Source organism: Rhinolophus hipposideros (assembly GCF_964194185.1).
Source record: "Rhinolophus hipposideros genome assembly, chromosome: 11".
In the NCBI taxonomy this organism is placed as follows: Eukaryota; Metazoa; Chordata; class Mammalia; order Chiroptera; family Rhinolophidae; genus Rhinolophus; species Rhinolophus hipposideros.
The window spans coordinates 65,911,762-65,933,917 of record NC_138057.1 but is presented as its reverse complement, the minus strand read 5'-3'; the positions used below and the strand labels follow the sequence as shown (position 1 = coordinate 65,933,917).

The 22,156-nt window shown below is 52.7% G+C and overlaps 1 protein-coding gene across 3 annotated transcripts in view; it reads right to left on the bottom strand.

Annotated features, from left to right (window-relative positions):
* The window catches only part of COL27A1 (collagen type XXVII alpha 1 chain), a 134,679-nt gene that overhangs the window by 66,130 nt on the left and 46,393 nt on the right, over positions 1-22,156 (bottom strand). For all 3 annotated transcript variants that reach the window (XM_081067127.1, XM_081067126.1, XM_081067128.1), the window contains exons 11-16: positions 21,311-21,364; positions 20,359-20,403; positions 11,892-11,945; positions 9,958-10,002; positions 1,964-2,017; positions 1,202-1,246 (exon numbers count right to left, since the gene is read on the bottom strand). In XM_081067127.1, the coding sequence (XP_080923253.1) occupies positions 1,202-1,246; positions 1,964-2,017; positions 9,958-10,002; positions 11,892-11,945; positions 20,359-20,403; positions 21,311-21,364 (297 nt within the window). The remainder of the gene's footprint in view (positions 1-1,201; positions 1,247-1,963; positions 2,018-9,957; positions 10,003-11,891; positions 11,946-20,358; positions 20,404-21,310; positions 21,365-22,156) is intronic.

Below are 22,156 nucleotides of genomic sequence, written 5' to 3'. Positions count from 1 at the left end.
GTGTGCCCATTTCAGCCCAGCAGTTCCAATTTTCTAAGAGTCCAGGAGCCCAATATATCATCAAGTGTCCTTTGACAAATCTCTTCTCCTTGTGTCTGCTTCCCCAGGTGTGAAATTCAAGCCCCGGAGGAGGTGGCCGTCAGACCTCAGTTGTGCACCTATTGAGGTGTGTGGAGGTGGGTGCCTGGGTTTGAATCCTGACGTTACTTACCAGCTGGGTGGCCTCAGGCAAGCTTCCTGTCTCCTAGGGGGCTGGAGGATGGACCAGTTAATCCTTACAGGGCACCCAGATGGTGCACAGCACCGGTACCTGACCCTACTTCTCAAGTTTAGGAGGAGTCGAGTTATCTGAAGACAGGTGCAGGAGCCTGGCCTCTCTCATCCCTCAGGCTTATGGCAACTTGGGTGCCACCCGAAAGCCTCCCACATGCCCTTTGGGGTGACTGGTTTATCAAGAGACTAAGGTGGGAGGGAAGGAAGACGGTCATAAGGCAGAGCACACATAGCACTGCCCCTCACCCCCATGTCCCAGTCACTCGGAAGCTACATGACCCAGGCCAGGTGCTGCCCACTCTGGGCCATGGGGACCCACCTACCCACTTTCAGCTCTGCTTTGGTACAGGGTGAGATAGTGGCAGGGCTGTACAGAGGATATGTGGCAACAGTGGCCTCGACGTGGCAGCAGGCAGAAAGCGGGGGGGGGGGGGGGGGCTCAGGGTCTGGTCCTGGCTTTCCTGTTGCATTTTCCGACCGCGTGCTCTCTGGGATGGTTTATACGGATTTGTTTCCTCCCATGCCTGGAGAGGTCTCTGGACCCCACATCATACCTGCCCTGGAGCCCATCACCTGAGCAACGTTCTGCCCTCCGTCCCCCACCTCCACCCTCTTCGTTCTGTGGCTTTGGACTCAAAGCCCAGACACTGGCCTCAGCTTTACTCTCCGAATTCAGACACCTGCCTTACCTTCCACCCTCAACAGTCCTCCATGCTCTATATGCCAAGGTCTGCATTTACCCAGAACCACCTGTCGGAGTGCAACCCAAAGTGACAAGGAAAAAGCTGGGAGCACAGATTTAGGGGGCCAGAGGAGACGGAGGAGGCATGCAGGGGAGTGGCCCTGGCGAGAAGTCAGCAGCAGCACCGAGGCAGAGGGGGGTTGCATGCAGATAAAACACAGTGCAATAAGGGAGTATTCAGATCACCTTATCACCTTTCAGTCCGGGCTCCCCCATGTTTCCCATCAGTCCCTGCAAGACAAAAGCCGGAGTCCATCTGTGAGGGAGGCTCAAAGCCACTGGTGTCAGGAGCCCTGGCTTACACTCACTGACTCGCTATGAGCCCCCATGCTAGATGCTCAAGCCCAAGGCTCAGTTTTCTCATCTATAAAAGGGGCAATGACGCCAGCTCCTAGTGCAATGGTGTGGACTGAAGGAGCATGAGAACAGGCAGTTGACACGTGAACCACAGCAAAGGACACATCCAGGGGGAAAGGGTTGATGGAGAGAGGTGGGCTTAATGAGCAGTATTACACACTCATTGGCCAAAATAGGGTCATCCCCGGAACGTGGTCCTAGCAGTCTTAGCTCATCCTTCTCCTGCAAGCCCATCCCACTCAGGGATGTACTGAGTTCACTGGTTTGCCATTATCGTTTCTATGCCCCTGGTGATGTCCCCACTGGACTTTCAGGGCCCAGAGGTTTAGAACCACATCAGACTCATGCTCAGCTTGAGGGTTGCTGTCTAACAAAGATGTCTGGCGTTAATGACGTAGAGATATGACTGGCTCTCAGGCCTGAGAAGACCCAAGCTCCTGACCTGCCTGCTTTCACCCCAGCATCCATCTGCAAGTCCCCCCACCCTGCCATCCCCCAATATTGTGCCAGGGCACTCTTCTATCTGGGCTGAAATCGGTCATGGGGTGCCTGGCTGGGACGAGGCCTGGGATCGGGGACAGCACTGTTTACCTTCATGCCCTTGGGTCCTGCGTAGCCAATTGGACCCAATGCTCCCATGTCGCCCTGGGAAGAGAAAGAAAAGAGACTGCTGTGAGAGGTGGCCGACAGGAGGCTGGCCTGGTAGGGGTGGTTCCCAAGGTCCCTGGGGTTGGACTTTCAAGGATGTAACCCTCCTGGATGGTTCTTGAAATTAGGAATATTCTTCAGTCTGTTTACTTCCACTGAAGTGCTGGAATAAATATGACATCAGTCTTTTCCCAAGGTCATGTCTTGATTGCTGCCCCTCCCCCACCACTTCTTTCCATCTCACATTAGACATTAGATCTTTCTATCCCACATTAGATTCTTTACATCCCATACTGGCTAAGGGACTCAGGGCTTTTCACTTGACTTCTTTGGACCTCAGTATCTGTAAATATCTATTAAAATAGGGCGATTGATCCTTCTCCCTGGGCAAGCTGCTAGAAGGGTTAAATAAGCATACACAGGGGCTCTGATTCCTCTAGCTTAGTGAGGGGGAGGCACTTTCTGCTGCCCAGAAGCTCAGCCATCTCCTGGGGAGGGCAGCAAGGAAAGAGGGGGCTGTTAATCACAGACACCCCAGAGTTGGAGACAGACCCAGTCAAACGGTAAGATGCTGGACTGCAGGTTGAAGACCTACTTTTAAATCAGCTCAGTCTGTCCCAGGTGAAAACAGCAAAGTTCCTAGAACCCGGAGAGCTGGGAAGCCGTGTAGGTCAAAGCCAGACCACCTGGTTTCATCTCTCCTGTGCCGCTCACTTATTGTGTGATTTTTTTTTGGGGGGGAGGGGAGGTGCGAATCCCTCCATGCCTCAGTTTCCTCATCTAACAAACGGGGGTTAATAGTCCTATGTACTTCCTGGAGTGGTTTTGAAGCGTTATGGACTTACATGTGTAAAGTACTTGGAACTGTCTGGAAGCATTTTGGGTTGTCACAACTGAGGAGGTGTTACTGGCATCTAGTGGCCAGAGGTCAGGGGTGCTAATAAATATTGTACAGTGGGAAGGCCAGCCTCCCACAACAAAGAATTATCTGGCTCGAAGTGTCGGTAGAGCTGAGGTGAGAAACCATGGTTTCTGGAGTGAAGTGACTGGATTTTCTCCGAACAAGCCCACCCTCTTTCTCTCAAATCTCCTCACTTCCTGTCCACCCCTATCACTCCTGCCTGCAGCCGCAGCCATAATATTAAGCCCACGCCCCGAGGAAGGGAGCCCCTGAAAATATTCTTTCTTCCCATTTCCATTCTGTGATGGATCAAGTGTCTGGCTGCTGTGTGAGTCAATCAATGTGTTTGACCTCTCTGGGCCTCAGTTTCCCACGTCCCTGCATCAGGCTCCATGGAGGCCCCGGGACAGTGCTCTGAAGCATTGGAGGAACAAAGAGCTCCCCAGGTAGCCAAGCTCGAGAACGGGTTCTTGTCAGAGCTGCCTGGAGACGTCTCGGAGGGAGGGCGAGCAGAGAATGAAAAATCACATTCCTGCCTGCCTCCTGCAAAAGGGCCAAGGGGCCTGTGCAGTGGAATGCCCCAAGGAGAGAGACAGAAGGAAGGTGCAGTGTTCAAAGATGGGGCATGGCTTGGCTGAGGCAATGCCAATTCTCATCTCCCAACCCACCTTGGAATGACTTCAGCCAGCTGAGGCAGACGCTGGGGTCTGGCCGTGGCCGTGCCATGAATTGGCTGTGTGATCTTGGGCAAAACACTTTCCCTCTCTGGACCTCAGGATCTTTGTATCATTGGATCAAACTAAACCTTCTAGTGGAGACTTTGAGAAGAAAATATGCTTTCAATTCTCATCAGGTTATCTCCTCATTGAGAAAGTGAGGTCTCAGCTTAACAGGTGCTAATAGTAATACAAACGACACTGGTTGCTTATGTTCTGTGCTAAGCGTCTGACATGGCTCAACTCAATTATTCCTCACACCAGTCCTTAAAGATCCGTCCTACTACCATCCCCATTTTACAGATGAGGAAACTGAGGCCTGGAGCAGTTAGGGCTTGAATAATTCAGAGCCGGGCAGAGCTGGAATTCATACCAGGCATTCCATCTCCAGAGCTTCTAGGCAATACTGAAGTGATGTTGGGAGAAAAGGGAGTGAAAGGAGTGAAGAAGCTGGGATCCCTGGTCAGGGAGAGGCCGGAGTCAGAGGACAAGCCAGCCCTTCAGAGAGCTGCACTTCAGCAGGCCACTTGGGTGACTTCTCTCTCCCTCTTTTCCTAGATGAAGGGAGTGAGGGGTGGCCCACCCCAAGTTCCCCGTGGTGCATAAATAAACAGAGCAGGCTCTGCTGGCACACTGGCTCCAACTGGGGCCCGGTGCGGGCAGAGAACCAGCAGCAGTTCCAGGAACACAGGCTCCTTCTTTCCTGCTCCAGGCTAAAGCAGCTTGTTGTGTGGGGACAGAATTCAATGCAGACCTGACGAATGCCTGTGTGGGGCCACGGGGAGCTGCAGCAGCTCCACACCCCGGCACACCCTCGTCACCTCTGCAGGCCTCTCCAGAGATCGGTGTGGGATTGGGGGCAGGGACAAGTATGGGCATCCAACCCCAAGGGACAAGGAATCAGGGACTCTGGCTGCAGGGGACACCGGGAGAAGGTGGTGTTCGCTTAGGGCAGCTCTTCCCCATGCTGGCAAGCCTCCCACGCTGGGCTATCAACACATTTGGGGGAAGAATAGACAAAACTCCAGGCCTTTCCCCACCCCCCATACTTCCCAAAGAGCACCCGTCTGCTCCATGCTAGACACCCTCGTGGGCATCCTGGCCAAGCGACATACAGAATGTTGTGCCCCCACAGGAAAGAATAATGAGCAATGCCCTTAATTTGGATCCTGTTTCCACTTTTGCCTACGCTCCCAGACACCGCTCTCCACTTTGCCCTCCTCTCCCTGGCTCCCACCAAGAACACAACCAACCACATCTGCAACCACTTACGGAGCTCCTACTGTGTGCCAGACACCACGCTTGATACCTCGAAGTTTCATCCGATCCTTGTTAGCAAGAGCTTCTGCTGTGCCAGGAGTGGTCTGGGCAGCTTGGGCACTCACCAACTGCTCATAGAAACCCCTATGAAGCCAGCACCATTCTTAGTCCCACTCCATTTTACAGATGAGAAAATCGAGGCTTAGAAAGAGGTGAAGCAACTTGCCCAAGACTAAGTAAAGGGTAGGGGACAGTGGCAGGATCAGAACCCAGGTCTGTCTGTCTGACCCTACGGCCCATGTTCACTGGCCCTGGATTGCCTCTGTTTACTCCAATAAATGACCCAAGGATGGCTTTCTGCTTTGCTATCACTCATAAGTACAGGGCCTCAGGACAGCCTTTAGATGCAGAAATAGACATGAGCTCTGCTCCTCCAATGAATGCCGTGGGACTTGCCAGGGACCCCTGAAAGAAAACCTGAGGTGCTTCCGCTGCCCACCCTTCATAGCAGAGGTGTTGGCAGCACCTCCCTCCCTCAAATGTCTCACCTTCCTGCCCTGCTGTCTCTCTTAAACTGTGACATTCTCAGCTACCGTTTCCTATACCCAGAGTGTTCTGCCCGGTGTTCACGTTAACACCTACTCGTCCTTCCGCCCACAACATCAGCTTCATTTCCCTGACTCCATAGGCCAGGTTAGGCCCCTGCTGTCAGGTCTCAGAGCTTGACTGGCTTTCACTCCTAGCCCTTTCCACGCTGATGACCATTTATGTATGTGCCTATGTGGCCACCGTGTGCCCCATGCCACAGAGAAGCCACTGAAGTGGCCTGATAAAAGGGTGAAAAAGAAACCTGCAGACTCACATTTACAAAACCTCTAGGGAAAAATCTTGCTGCAATGTTCCTTGGAACTGGCAACAAGCCTCTTTTCAGAAACTCTGCTGAGGGTCCCCAGCTTGGGGATGGGGACCTGGGGGCTATGGCCAGTCCTGGCTCCTGTGTGGTCTTATTAAGCACCATCTCTCACACAGGACAGCCCTTGGCACTACCAGTCCACATTCTCACGCATCTGCTGTCTCCATTCAGCACAGACGTGGTACGGAGCTGGCCATGTGTTGTAATGGTGAAGAGCATGAGCTGTGCACACAGGCCCAGGTCTAGCTTATTGGCTGTGTGACCTCAGACAGGTGCTCCAGCCTCTCTGAGCCTAGGTTTCCTTAAGTGTACAACGGTAATCCCACTCCCTACCTTCAGAGGTTTGCTGTGATAATAAAGTACTTAGCACAGGGTCCTGCACTTAAGGGTTTGATAGATATCAGTTAGTGGGGTGCCTGACCTTGCTTTACAGACAAGGAAACAAAGCCAGATGATCACTTAGTGACAGAATATGGTGCACTATACCCTATTTGCTGGGTGTTGGCAAGATCACATATTCTTTGGGTCTTAGTAAATGGAGGAGCCAAAATTCCCTCTGTGCCACTCAAAATTAAAAAGACAGAAATCTTCTTTGTTGAGCAGATTCTGGAATGAGGCACACTTTTCTTGAGGGCCAGCCAAAGGGTTTCAATTACTCAAAGGGGGCTGTTTCACGGCAGTCTCGCCTCAGAGGCTGCAGGAGGCCACACAGGCCTGGGTTGCAAGTCCCTAGCTGGTGACCTCGGGCCCCAGCCCCCCCATCTTGGTGACCAGCCTGCCGCAGCCCGCCTCCTGCCTCAAGTATCTCGAGACTCCCACAGCCTAATGTATGTCAAGCACACACAGAGCAGACAGACGCTCTGTAAATGTTAGTCTGTCCTCTCACGCCCTTCCTCCCGGCTGGGCTGCAAAGACCCCGGGGACCTGGGAAGTTCCGGGCTTCAGTCTGCATGCAAATTGCTTCAGCTGACTTGACAGAAGGCATTGAGTAAATCTGAATCTCCACTGAAATGATTATCAATATATGGAATTCCCATTTGCTCAGCTAAAAAGCCACATCCTCTGGAAAACCGAAGGTGATTCAGTCCATCTCCCCCCTTTAACTCCTGGTTAGAAAATTCCTTTTGTCTCCCACTCTTTGGGGAGGAGACTTTTGCCCCAGGCATAGAAGCTGCTGTTCCCCAAACCCCAGGGTGAGAATGGGTGCCGTGGGTTGGAGAGGACTCTGGCTTGGGGCACGGCAGTGACTTGGTGGGTTCAGGTCCAGCCCTGTGACCCATGAGGCAAAAGGAGAAAGGTAATGTCACCTTGGCAGCAAAGGGTGAGAGACACAGGGCAAGAGGGAGGCATGAGAAGGAACTCATCAGCTTTTTGGAAAAGGCTATCACGAGGGGGCACAGCATCTAAGAAGTGCTGCGATGCCTAGGGCTCAATCCTGGCTAAGAGCCCCTCGTAGGGGAGCAGGAAGAGGATTGGCCTGGATTAGGAGTTGGGAGACCTGGCCTCCTAACGTGTCTCCATCCTCTCCTGCCTTGTGTGTGACCTTGACCAAGGGCCTCAGTTTTCCCATTTGCCAAATGGGATTCTCCTAAGAAATACTGTGGATAGGGTTACCAGAATGAGCAAATAAAAATATAGACTGCCCAGTTAAATTTGAATGTCAGATAAACAATGAATGATATTTTAGTATAAATGTGTTCTAAATATTGCATCTGAAATTCAAATGTCACTGGGCGTCTTGTATTTTATCTGGCAAGGCTCACTGTGAAGAGAAAGGGGAGCACAGGTAGGCACGTGCTCTATAAAGAGTCAGGAGGGCCCAGGGCTGGGATAGCAGTCTCCAGAATCTGTGTGTATTCGGCCAAGCAATATTCTTGCCCCTCTCAGGAGCCAGCTTAGTGGATGCCAGGACAATGACAAATAGAAACATGTGCCAAGGATGACAGCCAGGATATGTAAACATCCCTTCAGAAAAGCTTTAGGGATCGGGATCATATAGCCGGAGTGAGCAGCCTTGGGAAGAACAGATAATGACCATCTTTACATCTGAAACAGCCGCTCCTAGGGCAGGGCGGTGGGCTCCATACAAAGGAAAGTGTGCAGAATGAGAGCTCTGTGAGAATGCACTGGGCTCCCAGAGGAGGGAGCAATGAGCACCAGGGTATTCGCATTGGAGTTCCGCGACCACATGACCACGATGCTCCAGAAAGGACCCTTGCTGAGCTTAAAGAAGATTAGACTAGAAGACTTGGGAAGTCCCCTGGAAGTCAGGTTCTCTAACTCACAGTGCACGGATTTCTTTTTTCCAAAGCACCTAGGTCAGTGCCCTGTACCAAACAAGGTGCTCAGTCAGCAAAGGACATCAGGGATGACAAATGTGATGACTCATGTGTTGACATGTCCACATCCCAAGCCAAGGCAGGCATCACTAATTTAGTTAGCATCCTCGCTAACTAAATTCCAGTGTGACTTGAAAATCTTTCTCAATGCAGCCATCTAGACAGTTGCTACCAGGCACGCAATATCTTATGTATGTGTGTAAAATCACCATCGACAACAACTATTATTACTATAACTAGTAGTTCTTGAGTGCTTACTGTGTACTAGGCACTTCACATGTAATAGTTTCTTTAAATTCTCAACCACACTCCTCCAAGTTAGGTACTAATAGTATCCCTCTTTTACAAATGAAATCGAGGTACAAAGAGGTGAAGAAATCTGCTCAGAATTGCAATTAAATGAGTGGGAGAGCTAGGATTTGAACCCAGGCGATCTGGTTCCAGGAACTGCCCTTCGCCATGAAACTGGACTGGACTGTGTGAATCTGTGGTCCTAACAGGAGTGGGCACAATGATTCCCTCTTACAGAGGGGGTCCCTGAGGTACAAGAAAGTAAGGCCATAACTGAAGACCACATGGCCAGAAGGAGGGGAGACCAGGGTTCAGACACAGGTTGATCCGACCCTCTATCTCCACCTGCTCAGGCTCTGCTTTCACCCACCTGAGCAGCACATCGCCACTGAGGGCCTCTGGGCCCTCTTCCCATAACTGGCCTCCCCAGAACAATGCGGCTGTCCCCCCTCCCACCCAGGGCCTTCTCCAGCCTCCCTCTAAACAGAATTTCTCAGCACAGTTGCTGGACTGGCTGAAGCTGGTAGTCCATTTGTCAGAACCGTCTGCTCGTGTCCCTCCACGGCCCCCCAGACTCAAACCCCATGAGGAATGAGCCAGAGGGACAGAGCAGAGGGGGCATCAGACCCTAGAGAAGCTTCTAGAGTCATTTCCCAGGCGCGGGCCTTTCAATGGCTTTTGGGGCTGGACCCAAGGTCAAGGCCCACCCTCTGAAGGCCCAACAGGGAACCCTAGTTTGAGCTAATAGAACCACGCCACGAGGCCTACCCCAACCTGGATGGAGTCAGAGGTCAGACTGCCTCTCACCTCCCTGTGTACAGACCTCTCTCCACCCCGGGCACATCAGTAGGTAAAAAACAGTAATTAATATAACAATACTTCCCCATTAAATTGCACACTTACTGAGTGTTAGACCCTGTGTCAAGAACTGTACGTGTGATGCCTCAAGTAATCCTCACGACCACCCAAGAGGATTTTATCATCCCCATTTTACAGATGACTAACTAGGCTCAGAGAGAATCAGTAACTTGTCCCAGGTCACACAGCCAGGATGCGGTAGAACTGGGACTTGAACTCGGGTGGTCTGGCTCCAAAGCCAATGCTCTGAAGAAAAGGATGGAGAAGACGGCCCAATGTGGCCCGGAGCCTCAGCTCCTCTGCCAGTCACTTCCTTCCTCTGGACCTGAAGCTCCTCACTTATTCAATGGGCATGCTATCACCTGCCTACACCTCCTCACAGAGCAATGAACAGGCAGCAGGTGTGAAAGGACACTGGCAGTCTCATGCGCCAAGCCCCCAACCCCATTTAACTCATGAAGGGCTCAGAGACAGTAGACAATGCACCTGAGGTCACACAGAATGGCTTTCCTCCCTCAGCCCCCTGCTCAGACTGGTCTGTACTGGTTCCCCAGCTCCTCCTGGGGTTTGGTAAGAGAGGGAGCTTTCCAGCAGGACTTAGCCTGCTCCCCATACCCTGCCTCCTGGCCCTCTCCCTCCCCAAATATCTGTGTACTTACAATGAGGCCGGGAACTCCTGGGGGCCCTGGCAGGCCCAGTTCCCCCTGCAATGGAGAGAGACCAAGGTGGTTAGTTGCCCTGTCTCCCTCTGGAGCCAGTCCCTCCACACCACCCTCCTCGCGGGTGCCTGATGGAATCCTTCAAGTTGACCATTCCTTGTTTTTGACCTGTGACACTCTTGAGTATGGCCTGAAGTTTGGACGAGACCCTTGCCTCCTCTGCCATCAGCTTTCCACATCTGCAAAATGGGGAGGTTGGATTTCCAAATCCGGTATCTTCCAATGGTGAGTGTGAAAGAATGGGCAGACTCCTGACACAGTAATAAAGATGTGCAGGATGCTTGACCCAGATCTCATTTCACCCCCACTTTACAGATGGCAAAACTGAGGTTTGAGAGGTTACGGGATTTGTCTAAGGTCAAATGTAAACAAATAACACAGTGGTGAAGGCTCCAAGCTGAGAGCCACTCGGCCAGCCTCCCACCCTCTCTCAGCCAGGAGGCAAGGGGGGGGGCCTTAGAAAATTGCCCCCACCACTGAAAGAAGGCTCACAGGTTTCCACCTCCCATGGCCCTGGGGGATATTGGCAATTCTCATTGATCATCACCGTTTCTAGAGTCCCCTATTTTTACTCATGCTTTTGCATTTTGAACTTGATCCAAACACCTCTACTTGTCTTTTCTGGTGCAAACAATTGAAGGTCCACTTTTAGAGCTGAGGAAAGACAAACTTGTCCACTGCCACACACCGCCACATCCGACTCTCAGGCAAGCTTGGGGCCTTCACCACTGTGTTGTTTGTTTACATTTGACCTTAGACAAATCCCGTAACCTCTCAAACCTCAGTTTTGCCATGGAAGCTCCTGGGGAGTAGGAACTGTGCCCCGTTATTACCTACTATTTGTGACCACTACATCCACTGAACACTTGTCATGGGCCGAACCCCTTGCCAGCCCTCTCTCATTTCATTCTCACTATAGTCCTCTGAGGACTATAATAATAATCTAATAATTATTAGACTCTAATAATATAATAATCCCCCTGATTTACAGAGAAGAACACTGAGATTCAGAGAGGTGAACTGGTTTGTCCAAATGCCACGCCTGGCAAGTGGTGCAGCAGGATTCAAACCCAGGTCCACCTGGCTCTGAGAACTTCAGCCTGCAAGGGAGCCCAGGAGTCAGCTTCAGATGGGTCAGGCTCAGGGAGCATCTATAGAATTGAAATGAGCACATAATCAAGTGCTCATTACAGATCCAGCAGCTACCTCTGCAGGAAGCACAGCTGGCACAGCTGCTCAGGAGGGAAGCCCCAAGGAGATATGGGGGAACATGGCAGTTGTCCCAAGGAGCTCTGGACATAGTCTGCACCCCCAGGTTTCCTTTCCCGCCAAGCTCAAGACTGGGACAGGAAGGGAAAGGCGGGCTCAGCTCCCCAGGGCAGGCTGACCTGGCTCCTCGATAGGCCTACGATTATTTACAAAATCTATAAACATGACTGTGCTAGAGATTTCTTTAGAACTCGGCTCTTCTCTCCTTAAAGGGCCTGCAAACCATCGGCTTCCCCAGGCCACTGCAGTCCCATAAATATTTCTGGCATTTTGTAAGATGGCAGTAGCCCTGGCTTCCCCAGTAGGGAGTGACCCATGACCCTTTCTAAATTCTTGGGAATGGGGTACAGCCTGGGACTTTGGGACCAAGGGCTCAGGGCCGAGGGGCTCTCCTGTGTCCTGAGGAGGGGGGACCACAGGGTATCCACAATAGGTAGGAGCCTGCAGTTCAGAGAAGACATACTATTCATCCAAGAGTATCCAGCTAGTAGGTGGCAGGGCTGGGATTTGACTCTGTCTGTCTGATCCCAAAGCTTGGGCTCCTAAAGCCTGCTGTGTGTTTGTTCTGAAACTTTTTCCTGTTCCCAAAGACTTGAAATACTTACAGGGTTTCCATCCAGTCCTGGTGGGCCTCTTTCCCCAAAGTCTCCAGGAAACCCCTGAGGGCACAAGAGAGAACAAATACCTATTAATGCTTACACCAGTGGGTGGCTTTGATCCAGATCCCCTCCCCCATTGGAGGAGAATGACACAGGACTAGTCCATGCAGTCTTAGTCCTTGGCTGTGGGATATGGGCAGGCAGTGGGATCCTGGGACACCCCGTGCCCTCAACAAACGCCCCACCTAAAGAATTTTTCAAGGACTGGCTGCTGTGGAGAGGCCCACGGCCAGTGAGCCCTCTTCTTATCTCCTCAGAGTCTCTGAAAAGAAATTGGTACCCAGCTCCCCAGCATGGAAATGCCAATCTCCCCATGTGAGGCCTGGTCCTGATGGAGTGGGGGGTCAAGAGCTGGGTCTAGGCCTAGACCAGCTCCAACTTGCTGAGAGTTATACCCATGGGGTCTGTTTCCCTACTGGTCAAAGAAGGGAAGACCGTGGGACATTTTCCAGCTCAGAGCTTCTATGATGGTGACATGCTCTTCAAAGGCCACCCTGCGGAATCATGGTCTCTATTTTACAGATAAAGAAAGTGAGAATCTGAAAGGTAAGTGTCAAGGTCATACAAGGTTACACCACTGGTGAACAGCAGCTTTGTCGCCACAGGTGAGTTTCTACAGCTCAGAGAGAGACCAGGATGCTCGCCCCAGGCAGGTCTGGCCTCTCACCCTGTCCCTGACGCCACTCCATAGTCTTTGGGGCGACTGGCAGCTGAAAAAACATCAGCGGTGGGGATGCCTCTGGCATTGCAGGGGGACAAATCCATTCTGCATCAAAAGGAACAAAAAGCCTTCAAGCTTGGAATTCAGGGAAAGCTGTTCTCCCCTCTCCTTGAATTCAAATCATTGCGTTTTGTTTTTGTTTTTTCGGGGAAATGTAATAAAAAACAAAGCACATATTTTTCTGACCAAGTGGATGCCTGAGCTGTTCAAACAGTAACGATTCTTCATGGAGGGTAATTTGTTTCTGGTTTCTCAGTCTACTGGAGGAAATCCAGTAGATTAAACCTAAAATCAAAACCCAAACCAATTGCGAAGTCTGTACTGGTTGAGATGCGACCGTGAAAGGTGTATGGGTCCAAGGCCTTTGTCTTACCCTGCCCACCAATCCTACTCCCCTCAAATCCCCCTGTCAGGAAGCCCTGTTGGATCAGAAGGGCAGGGGTTGACATTGACCCTCTAGGAGGTGGGGCTTCATTCAGACACCCAAAGGAGGAAATGAGGACATATTAAAGAGATTTGGATGAGGCCCGTCACTTTCCATGCAAAACTTCACTTGCCTTTGATATCCACCCTTGAGGGGAATGTTATTGGTCCCATTTAACAGATAGGGAAATTGAATCTTAGAGAGGAAATGTCTCTTGGCCAAGGCCAAGGAGCAAATCCAAGGCAGAGCTGAGCCTAGGTCCCACCTCTATGGACTCTGCCATGTTCACATGCGCTGCACATGGGCAAATCCTGGAATGCAGAAGCTGATAGAATGTGTGCCCAACTGGTTTCAGAGAGTGGCAGAGGTGTGTGTGTGTGTGTGTGTGTGTGTGTACACGCCCATGCACGTACACAGGCCCACTGCCAGATCAAGTCTTTGTGTGGGGGGTACATCTGACCCTACCTAAGATTCCTCTCCCCACATCCTTAGGTCTCGCCTGGCAAATTCCAACCTCATCCCAATCTAGCCCATTGTGTCATGCTGTAAGGTAGATCCCTCTCACCTTCTGGGGCAGGAGACAGCAGCCAGGGGAGCTATGGCCAGGGGAGCCTTCTGAAGGCATTGAGTTCCTGCCTCTGCTTTTGGAGGTTGGGGTTGGGGGCCTGGCAGGAGAGGAGGACAGTTACTCAGGGGCAAGGGAATGCTGTCCAGCTGGGCACCTGGGTGACTCTACATGGCCCACAAGGGGCAGGACTTGGGAAGTCCGTGCTCTGGTTTCCGATCCAGCCTCTGGAGACACCCTGGCTTGCCTCCAGGTTGGCTGTGTGACCTTGGACAGACCCTCACTGTCTGTCTTGCTCAGGCTGAGGGGCAGGGGGGGCAGGGTGAACTCTAAGAACCCCTCAGCTTGGCCCAACACCTAGACAAGGTCTGGGAGATAGGAGCCTATCCTATCCCCTTGGTGCATGAATGCCACCCAGCCCGGGGCAAGAGGGAGACCTTGACAGCATTCCCCAGGCTCTGGTCCTGGCTGCCATGCCCAATATATCCACACGCGGCAGCCACCAGGCAGGTCTCAAACCCATGGGTCTGCATTTAGAGGCCACTCCAAGCTCATTCAAGGACTTCTCTAAGTCCTAGCTGTCAGGCCAGCTGCCCCAGTGAGGCTTTGAAACCGAAGCAACCCCATACCAGCCTCTCTGAGCCTCAGTTTTCTCTGCTGTGCAATGGGGAGTACTGAGGGTGAGCTGAGACGTCACACAGGGGGAGCCGTTGCCGGCACATGGTGGCAGCAGCAAAGTGAGAGCACCACTCTGACGTACAAGCAAGGCAGAGACCACCGGAATGGTCAGATCCGCAAGGGAGGCACTTCTGCAGACAAAAGGCGGCCTGGGGATAGCCAGTGGGTGATGACAGTGAGATGATCACAATGACAGTAGCATGGAGCTCTAACAGCTCAGTGAGATAAGTCCTATTATTGGCCCCATTTTAGAGAGGAGGAGGCTGAGGTCCAGAGAGGTTAGAGAACTTGTCCAAAGTCACACAGCTAAGGAATAGCTGGGCTGGGATCTGAACCCAGGCAGTCTGACTCCAGCGCCTGTTCTCCTAGCTATGACTGGACACGGAATACACAGGATGGACTACAGCAAGCCTGGGGTCTCTCAAAGGGCTCATGAGAACCCTGTGCTAATGTACAAGAGGGAATGGCATGACTGACGCTGAGTACTCGTCCTGCTTGTGCAGGCTTGGTGGTCTCAGAACCGAGCCCCTATCTCTACCTTCACTCTCCCTTCCTTCAGAGGAGTCAAACGGATGTCCTCTAGGAATCTAGGATTTGTAATTAAGTGCACAACAGTTGGGGGGGGGGGAAGATAGGAGCTTTAAAAGTGCTGGAACAAATCTTTGATTGGAACAGTCACAAGTGGTCTGAGACAGAAAGACCCTAGCAGTTCCTGACATTCAGCACCTCATTGCCCCAGTGGGTAGACTGAAGCCCAGAACATAACCAAGGCTGCGTCACCCCACTAGCTTGCCTCATCCCTCTGCTACTCAGCACATATCCCATTTCCGACACTCGCCCCAGGGCCCCTGATGCTTTGCCCTGTGGTTCTCAGAGGCAGCCATCAAGCTGGACATGTGGCCTCACTTCCACCCTGCCTACTGCCCTCTGTCTGGCCACGCCTGCTTGTGCATGGTGTACGCTCCCAGCCCAGCCAGCAGCAGGACCTTCCTCCACGGGCTCAAGTTCCTGGCTGCAGCAGGCTGGCCCGAGGCCCCAGCAATGAGCTCGGCTCCCTGCCAGGGCCCCAGCCACGTGGTTTCGCCACTTCCCCAGGTCAGGCCCCGCTGGGGAACTGCACGCCTCGTACTTTGAGCAGAACAAGGCCCAGAAGGAGACAGACCCGAGTCCTGGGACAAGACTCCACATTCTCTCATGGCTATAGCAGTTCAGAAGAATAGAAGTGAAGACGGGGACCGCTCTCATCACCACGTCCATGGCAGGAGGCTGAGGGCTGAGGGGGCCTCTGAGGGCCGTCCCCTCCACTCCCCTGCCTCCAGGCACTGTCTGCCCCAAGAGTCTGCTCCAGAAAGTGGGCTGTAGGGGGAACATGTGCCCTCCACGATCAGAAGTCCTGCTAATGTCTCGAAGGCTCAGCTCCCTGGCCTGCAAAATGGTCAGCCTTGCCCAACTCACCTGCAGAGATGGGCTGAAGAAGACGTGAGATGCTTGTAATCCAGTCCCCGGCAAACTCAAGTGTTCCTTCACACGCTGGTTAGGGTTTGCGCCAACAGTGGGAATGCTTAACTTCTAGTAAGAGCCCGCAGAAGGATCTTGGAGACCTCTTTACAACGCTTAAATTCTCCAAAGTCAGGAAGTTCCTGCATAAGTCTCACCTGCACCTTTCCTACTGTACTGGAAGCAGCCCGTATTCTTTTCTAAAAGACGTGTACACTCCAGGTGGGCTGACGTGCAAAGACCCCTAGAAGTTCCCTGCACACTTTCCTCACGATGCTGTGTTTTCACCCTGCCCTTTTGAAATCTAAGGAAGCCACCCAAGAGCCACCTCAGGGAACAAGGAGGAGATAGGCAGGTAGAGTTCTCACCAGGATTCCAGAGTCACCAACAGCCCTGGAACAGCTGTAGCTCAAGTTGGGGACACTGGGTACCATGTCCTCAGCTCACAGAATGACCACAGCTAAAAACGTTCATCTGTTTTTGCTTCAGTTTCCCCACTTGGAAATATGAAATCTCTGTCAGTTTGCTCCCTGCTCCCCACAGTCTGAGAATGGGAAAGAGCTCTGAGCTTGAAACCAAAATGCAGCATGTTAGAAGCCCTGTCCTGCCCTGGATGGGTGTGCAGCTTTGGGTAAGTCCCAGGTGTCCCCAAGCCACACACCGAGGAAGTGAGAGCCTAGGGCTGGGCCTTCCCAGCTCTAAGCTCTAGGGTCTGCCCATCTGACTCACTACACAAGACCAACCTTGGCAGGTCTGGCCAGAGACCATGAAAGGAGCTGTGAGCAGTGGCTGACCTGGCCAGGCATTCCAGCAGCTTAATAGTGAATTCACAGAGTGACAAGTGTCCCCTGTGAGAGACCCTTGGTTAGGAGGCATGGCTTGGCCCCCAACTGTGAGTGTCATTGTGCCGTACCCCGAACAAGCCAGGGCAGCCTAGGAGAAACCCTTTCACCTCCAGCCAAGTTTGTAACATCTTACATCTAAACCTTTCCTCAGGAAACCACAACACACTTCCCTTTCCAGCCGGTGATGTGAGGCAGAGATGAGAACTGTAGGCTAAGCTTTCCTTTGGAGGTTAAAGATATGAGCAGAAAGAGAAGAAGAGAAGTGATGTGGGGAGTACTGTATACTAACAAGCCAGGGTTCTGGGTTCAAGTTCTGACTCTGCCACCGACTTACTGTGTGACCTTGGGCAACTTACTGGCCTCGCTGAGCTACGTCTGCTTATCTGCCTGACAAAGTGGTCGGTCCAGCTCCTCACTAAGCTTCCTGCAGCTCTGATATGCTCTTACCTCCACTGTCTCTCTCAGTTCCCATCAACAAGACTTACACATCCTCCTTCCAAACCTGACACTGAGTGTGGGCCTGAGGTGTCGCTTGCTGGAGAGAGATGGACTACAGCCAAAGTATCACCAGGCCTGCCAGAAATGAGGCCAGCTGCTATCTGGCATGAGGGAACTCAGCTCATTCTCCTGACATTTCTTCTTGTTAATAAGTGCCTAAAAATCACCTGGCCCCAAACTTGGACGAGAGGAAAACCCATCCAGAGAAAGAGCCCCCCAACCCCACCAGCCAGACCAATGGCTGGGGAACCCTGGCAATAGGGGGATGGCCCTAAAGACGACTCAGGGAGTGTGTGGGCCAAGGGCACAGCTCATTGGAGGCCCGGCAGAGACAAAGCCATGTCATATCAGCCACGGCTGAGATGAAGTCCTATTCCGTACATATTCAATCATATCCAATGCAGACCCTGCCCATTTGCTGGCCATGGCAGCTGGACCAGAGTCAAGAGGATTTTCATGGCCCTTGGGGGTACTGCACAGCCATAAGCCTGTTTGGCTGAAGGGAGGGAGTTTCCTCCCACCCACGTGACACCCCAATGCCGAGGAACACCCCCATCATGGAGCATGGAATCTTAGGAACTTAAAGATATGGAGCAAGGGAGCAGAGACGAGTGGTCAGTAATAGGGGTTTAAGTCCAGCAAGGCATTGGAAGGCTCTGGGCAAATGGCTTTAGCTGTCTAAGCCTCGGTTTCCTTATCTGAAAAACAGGTCTAATCAATTTCACCTCAAAGAATCAGTGGGAGAATCACATGTAGTTCAAATACCATGCAGGTAAAAGGGCTCAATAAATGCTGCTTTGGGAGAGGGGTCTATTTTGGCTACAGTGCTATCCTCAGTACCCGGCACGTAGTAGGTTCTCAATAAATATTTCGTTGAATGAGAAATGAATGAGTGGCCTTGCCTACACATAGATGGGAAAATGGTGCTGAGCACCTCAGACGCACGATGACTTCCTGGCCATGAGCAGGAGGCTTTCAGATCCAAGAAGAAAACAAGTACAGGGAGAAGGCAGATGAAGGGGCCACTGGAAGTAGGAGAGGGGAGATGGGAGGCTGTAGAGTACGGGTCAGCTGCAGCCCTGTTGACATTCCTTGTTGTGGCAGATGGAGAAGCCATGGCATGCCGAGGGTTTCACGAGTCTTGCCTCCTCCACGCTCAGGAGACTCCCAGAAGCCATGCTCTAAACAGCTACACTCTGGGGCAAGAGGGGAAAGTTCCGGCTGCGGCATTCTAACCCCACTTTGACTCTCAGAAACCATAAGACCTTGGCCAAGTCATTCACCCGCCAAGCCTCAATGTCCTCATCTATAAAGGGGCAATGCCGGGTCCTTTGGGAGGCTCCCAGGATGGAATCGGAGCAAATCCTCCACGGGTGGCTCTGGAGGTGGCCTCAACCTAGAGGGCTCTTCCCCAGAGAGCCACAGGGCTCCTATCCTCACCTCATTCAGGTGTCTCAAAAGGTGAGGAGGACTTCCTGGACCAATTCATTCAATAGCCCATACCCCAAATACTCACTATCCCCCTACCCTACTCTGTCTTAATACTCAGCATTACCTGGTAGTCAGTCATTCATTCTTCATTCCCCCATTCAATCATCGTCTGTCTGTCTGCCCATAAGAATGGAAACTTTGTCTCTTGTTCACTGCTCAGCACCAAGCACACTGCCTGACCCACAGGGCACACTCAAAATTCATTGAACGAATGAATGAATGAATGATGCATGAATGAAAGAATCTCCTTGTCCAAGGTCATCTGGACGGAGAAGCAGGTCCAAATGCCAGCCCAGCCCTTGGGGACTCCAGTCTTTGCCTGAAACCAGAGCATGAGGTGCTGCTCCTTGCCCAGAGCTAGGTATCAGTTGTTAGACTTCAGGGCACAGAGGGGCGGGCAGCCACACAGGGGTCTAGGTCTGAGGGTGAGATGCCCCGTCAGCTCCTTGCGCCAAGGACCTGGATCTTGCTTTTTTTATATCCCTCACTTGGCCCCAGAGGGCCCAGAGCCATACCATGCAACAGGTAAGGGAGGTGCCAGTGAACATGCAGTCAAGCCCAGAATCACAGACAACCCCCTTTTGGCCGCCCTTTGTGCTCCCAGCTCCCTCCCCGCTGCCTCTCAAGTTCTAGTGTCCCCACAATCCCTTCTCCATCAACCACAAGCAAAGGAGGCCCAGACTCAGAGCTGACGATGGTTCCAAGTCTAGGCATTGACTTGCAAGGCAGTGGCAGAGAGCTTTAAGCCACCAAGGGGGGAAGGTCCTGAAAGAAAGATACCTGTTACAGTCCTGGGACTCCCTCAGCCTGGCAGGGGACCCTGGACATATCATTCTGCCTCTCAGAGCCTCAGTTTCCCCTTGCAAATAATGAGATCATTGGAATGAATGATTTTTCCCCCCAGGCGAAAATTCCAGGGAATCCACTTTTATGGTATTATCACCCACCAGTGAACCTGAGCCATCACTGATATCAGAGGGCTCTGCAGATAACCGAGTGAGAATCCTGGCTCCACTGCTTACTCATTGGGAAACCATGGGCAAGTTACTTAATCTCTCTGTGCCTTGGCTTTCTCTTCCTCCCTTGCTGATGCCCAAACAATGGAAAAAACAATTGCCTACCATGACGGAGAGTCATGGACAAAGTGGGTGGATTGGGGGTTACTGGTGAGCCCTTCTTGTGGTCATGCCTGCTGTGGGTCTGCCCAGCACCCCACTGCCCTCTGGTCTTGTGTGTGCATGAGTGAAACTGGTGAGACCAAGACAATACAGACACTGAGTGCTCTGAATTAGGAGCCCCAACACACGGTCTAGCCAAGATCCCCCAGTCTGAGCAGGCCCTCCCCTCCCCGCATGGACACTAGTGACCCAGACAGCAGAAACCCTCCACCCCCACCCCACAGAAGTGCACTGCAGTGCCATTTGGTGCACACATACATAAACAGGCTCCATCCCAGGGGGCCAGAGCCCACGGGAGCTCCAGCCTCAGACAGGAAGCAGCCACTCAGTGTTCTGACAGCAGGACACAAGGCCCAGACAGCCCCACATGCCGGCCCACACACTCAAAGCAGAGCGATGGCCGAGCAGAGAGAAGCAAGTGGAGAATGCCCAGACCCAAGATGGACAGGGCAGCATGGCCAGTGGGAGGTCGGGTTCCCCCATAGAGTCTGCATAATAGACACGGAAAATCTTTACCGGCCTACCCATCTTGCCCCTCTTGCCAGGAACACCAGGCACGCCCTGTAGAGGAAGAGATGGGGAACAGGTCAAGACAGGATTTCAGCAGAGGACAACCAGCCCCAGAGCCACCCACAAGAGGAAATCACAGAGGGCCCAGCATTCAGGCCACATACACAGTAGATGCCAGTTAGGTGCACAGTGGATAGATGGTCCTTGCACTCTACAGGGTTGGGGGTCTGCATCGACCTGAGCTGGGGAGACGCCTAAGGAGAGCAGCCCATGTTCCTGGTATTCAGCAGGTGCTCAATAAGTGCTCCTCCTGCTTTCCTAAGATTCTCTATACTCAGCTTGTTGATGAGGTTCCAGTTGAGTTCCCACATACGGTCTCTGGCTGGGAGGGCATGAAGAGGAAGGTCCAGAGGCCTGTAGGTCATACAGTCTCTGTCATAATTACTCAACTCTGCTGAGAACAAAAGCAGCCGTAGACACTGCACACATAAATGAGCATGGCTGTGTTCAATGAAACTTTACCAAACCAGATGACAGATGGGATCTAGAACACAGGCTGTGGTTTGCAGACACTCGAGCTGAAACACTTCTCGTTTGCTGAAAGCCCTTCAGACGTTAGCTCCCCGTGCTCTCAGAACAGAGTCCCCGTCCTGACCGTGGCCCCTGAGGGCTGTATAACTGCCCAGGTGCTTGGTCAGCCGAGTCTCCTCCTCGTCCAACCTCACACTCAGCATTTGGACTATGCCGACTGCTAAACGTGCCAAGTTCTCGTACATCCTGACTCTGCACACTCTGTTCCCTATGTCTGGAAGGCATTGGCTTTGCCCTGTCCCCTTAGTGGACTCCTATTCAACTCAAGGGCACCTGTGCAGAAGGTATGCCATGACTTCTCCAGGCTGGCACCGGGCAGAGGGGATGGGTGGTGTGGGTAAGAGGTAAACAAAGAAAGCATACTCACGCGCTCTCCATCAGACCCTGGAAGGCCGAAGAGCCCTGGGAGTCCAATGTAGCCCTAGGAAAGAGCAGGTGGAGGGTTCAGAGGGGCCGAGTGGCGGGTGTGGCTGGCCCGACCTATCGCCTCCCCTTGCGGCCCTCCCACGCCCTGGCTCCTCTTCCTGGCTGACGGCAGCGGTAGTTCCAGTGGCTCCTCGACGACACAGGCCTTGAGGCAAGTGTATATGCCCATGGACTGCATGGTGCTGGCTTCCACGATGTAGTCCAAAGGCACATACCCTCACGCCAGGGAAGGGCGCGGGCGCTCGCGGGGAGAGGCCCGCCCCGCACCGGGGGCTCCGGGACCTGCGGGAAGGAAGCTCTCGGCCGGGTTAGATGCTAGAGTGGCCCCAAGTCCTACCCACCCCCCGGCACAGTGGCAGGCGGGCGCCTGTGGCTTACGCAGTGCCTCCTCGTAGGCCTTGCAGGCCCAGGACATGGGGCTCACATCTCCCCCTGGCCGTCTGACTGCCGGCAATAACAGCAGCTGCCACCCCAGCCTGCTGACGTCCTGACAAACACACGTGTGCCCCTGTATTCAACCCTTCCAAGGACCCTGCAGATTGGCTGTGAAACCCTTACTGGACAGACAACGGAAGCTAAGGTTCTGGAGATAAAGGGGTATAGCTCGTTAGGGGTGGAGTCCGCCACTCCAGAATACACCTCAGCCTCTGCCTGCCAGCCTCTATTCATGCTCTGCTCGCTACTCTCTTCCCACCCCCATGACTGCAGATCAAGTCCTTCCAAGCCCAGCTCTAGTGCTCTCTCCCCTGGCAAACAGCCTCGACGCCCTGAGCCAGAAGTTATCTCC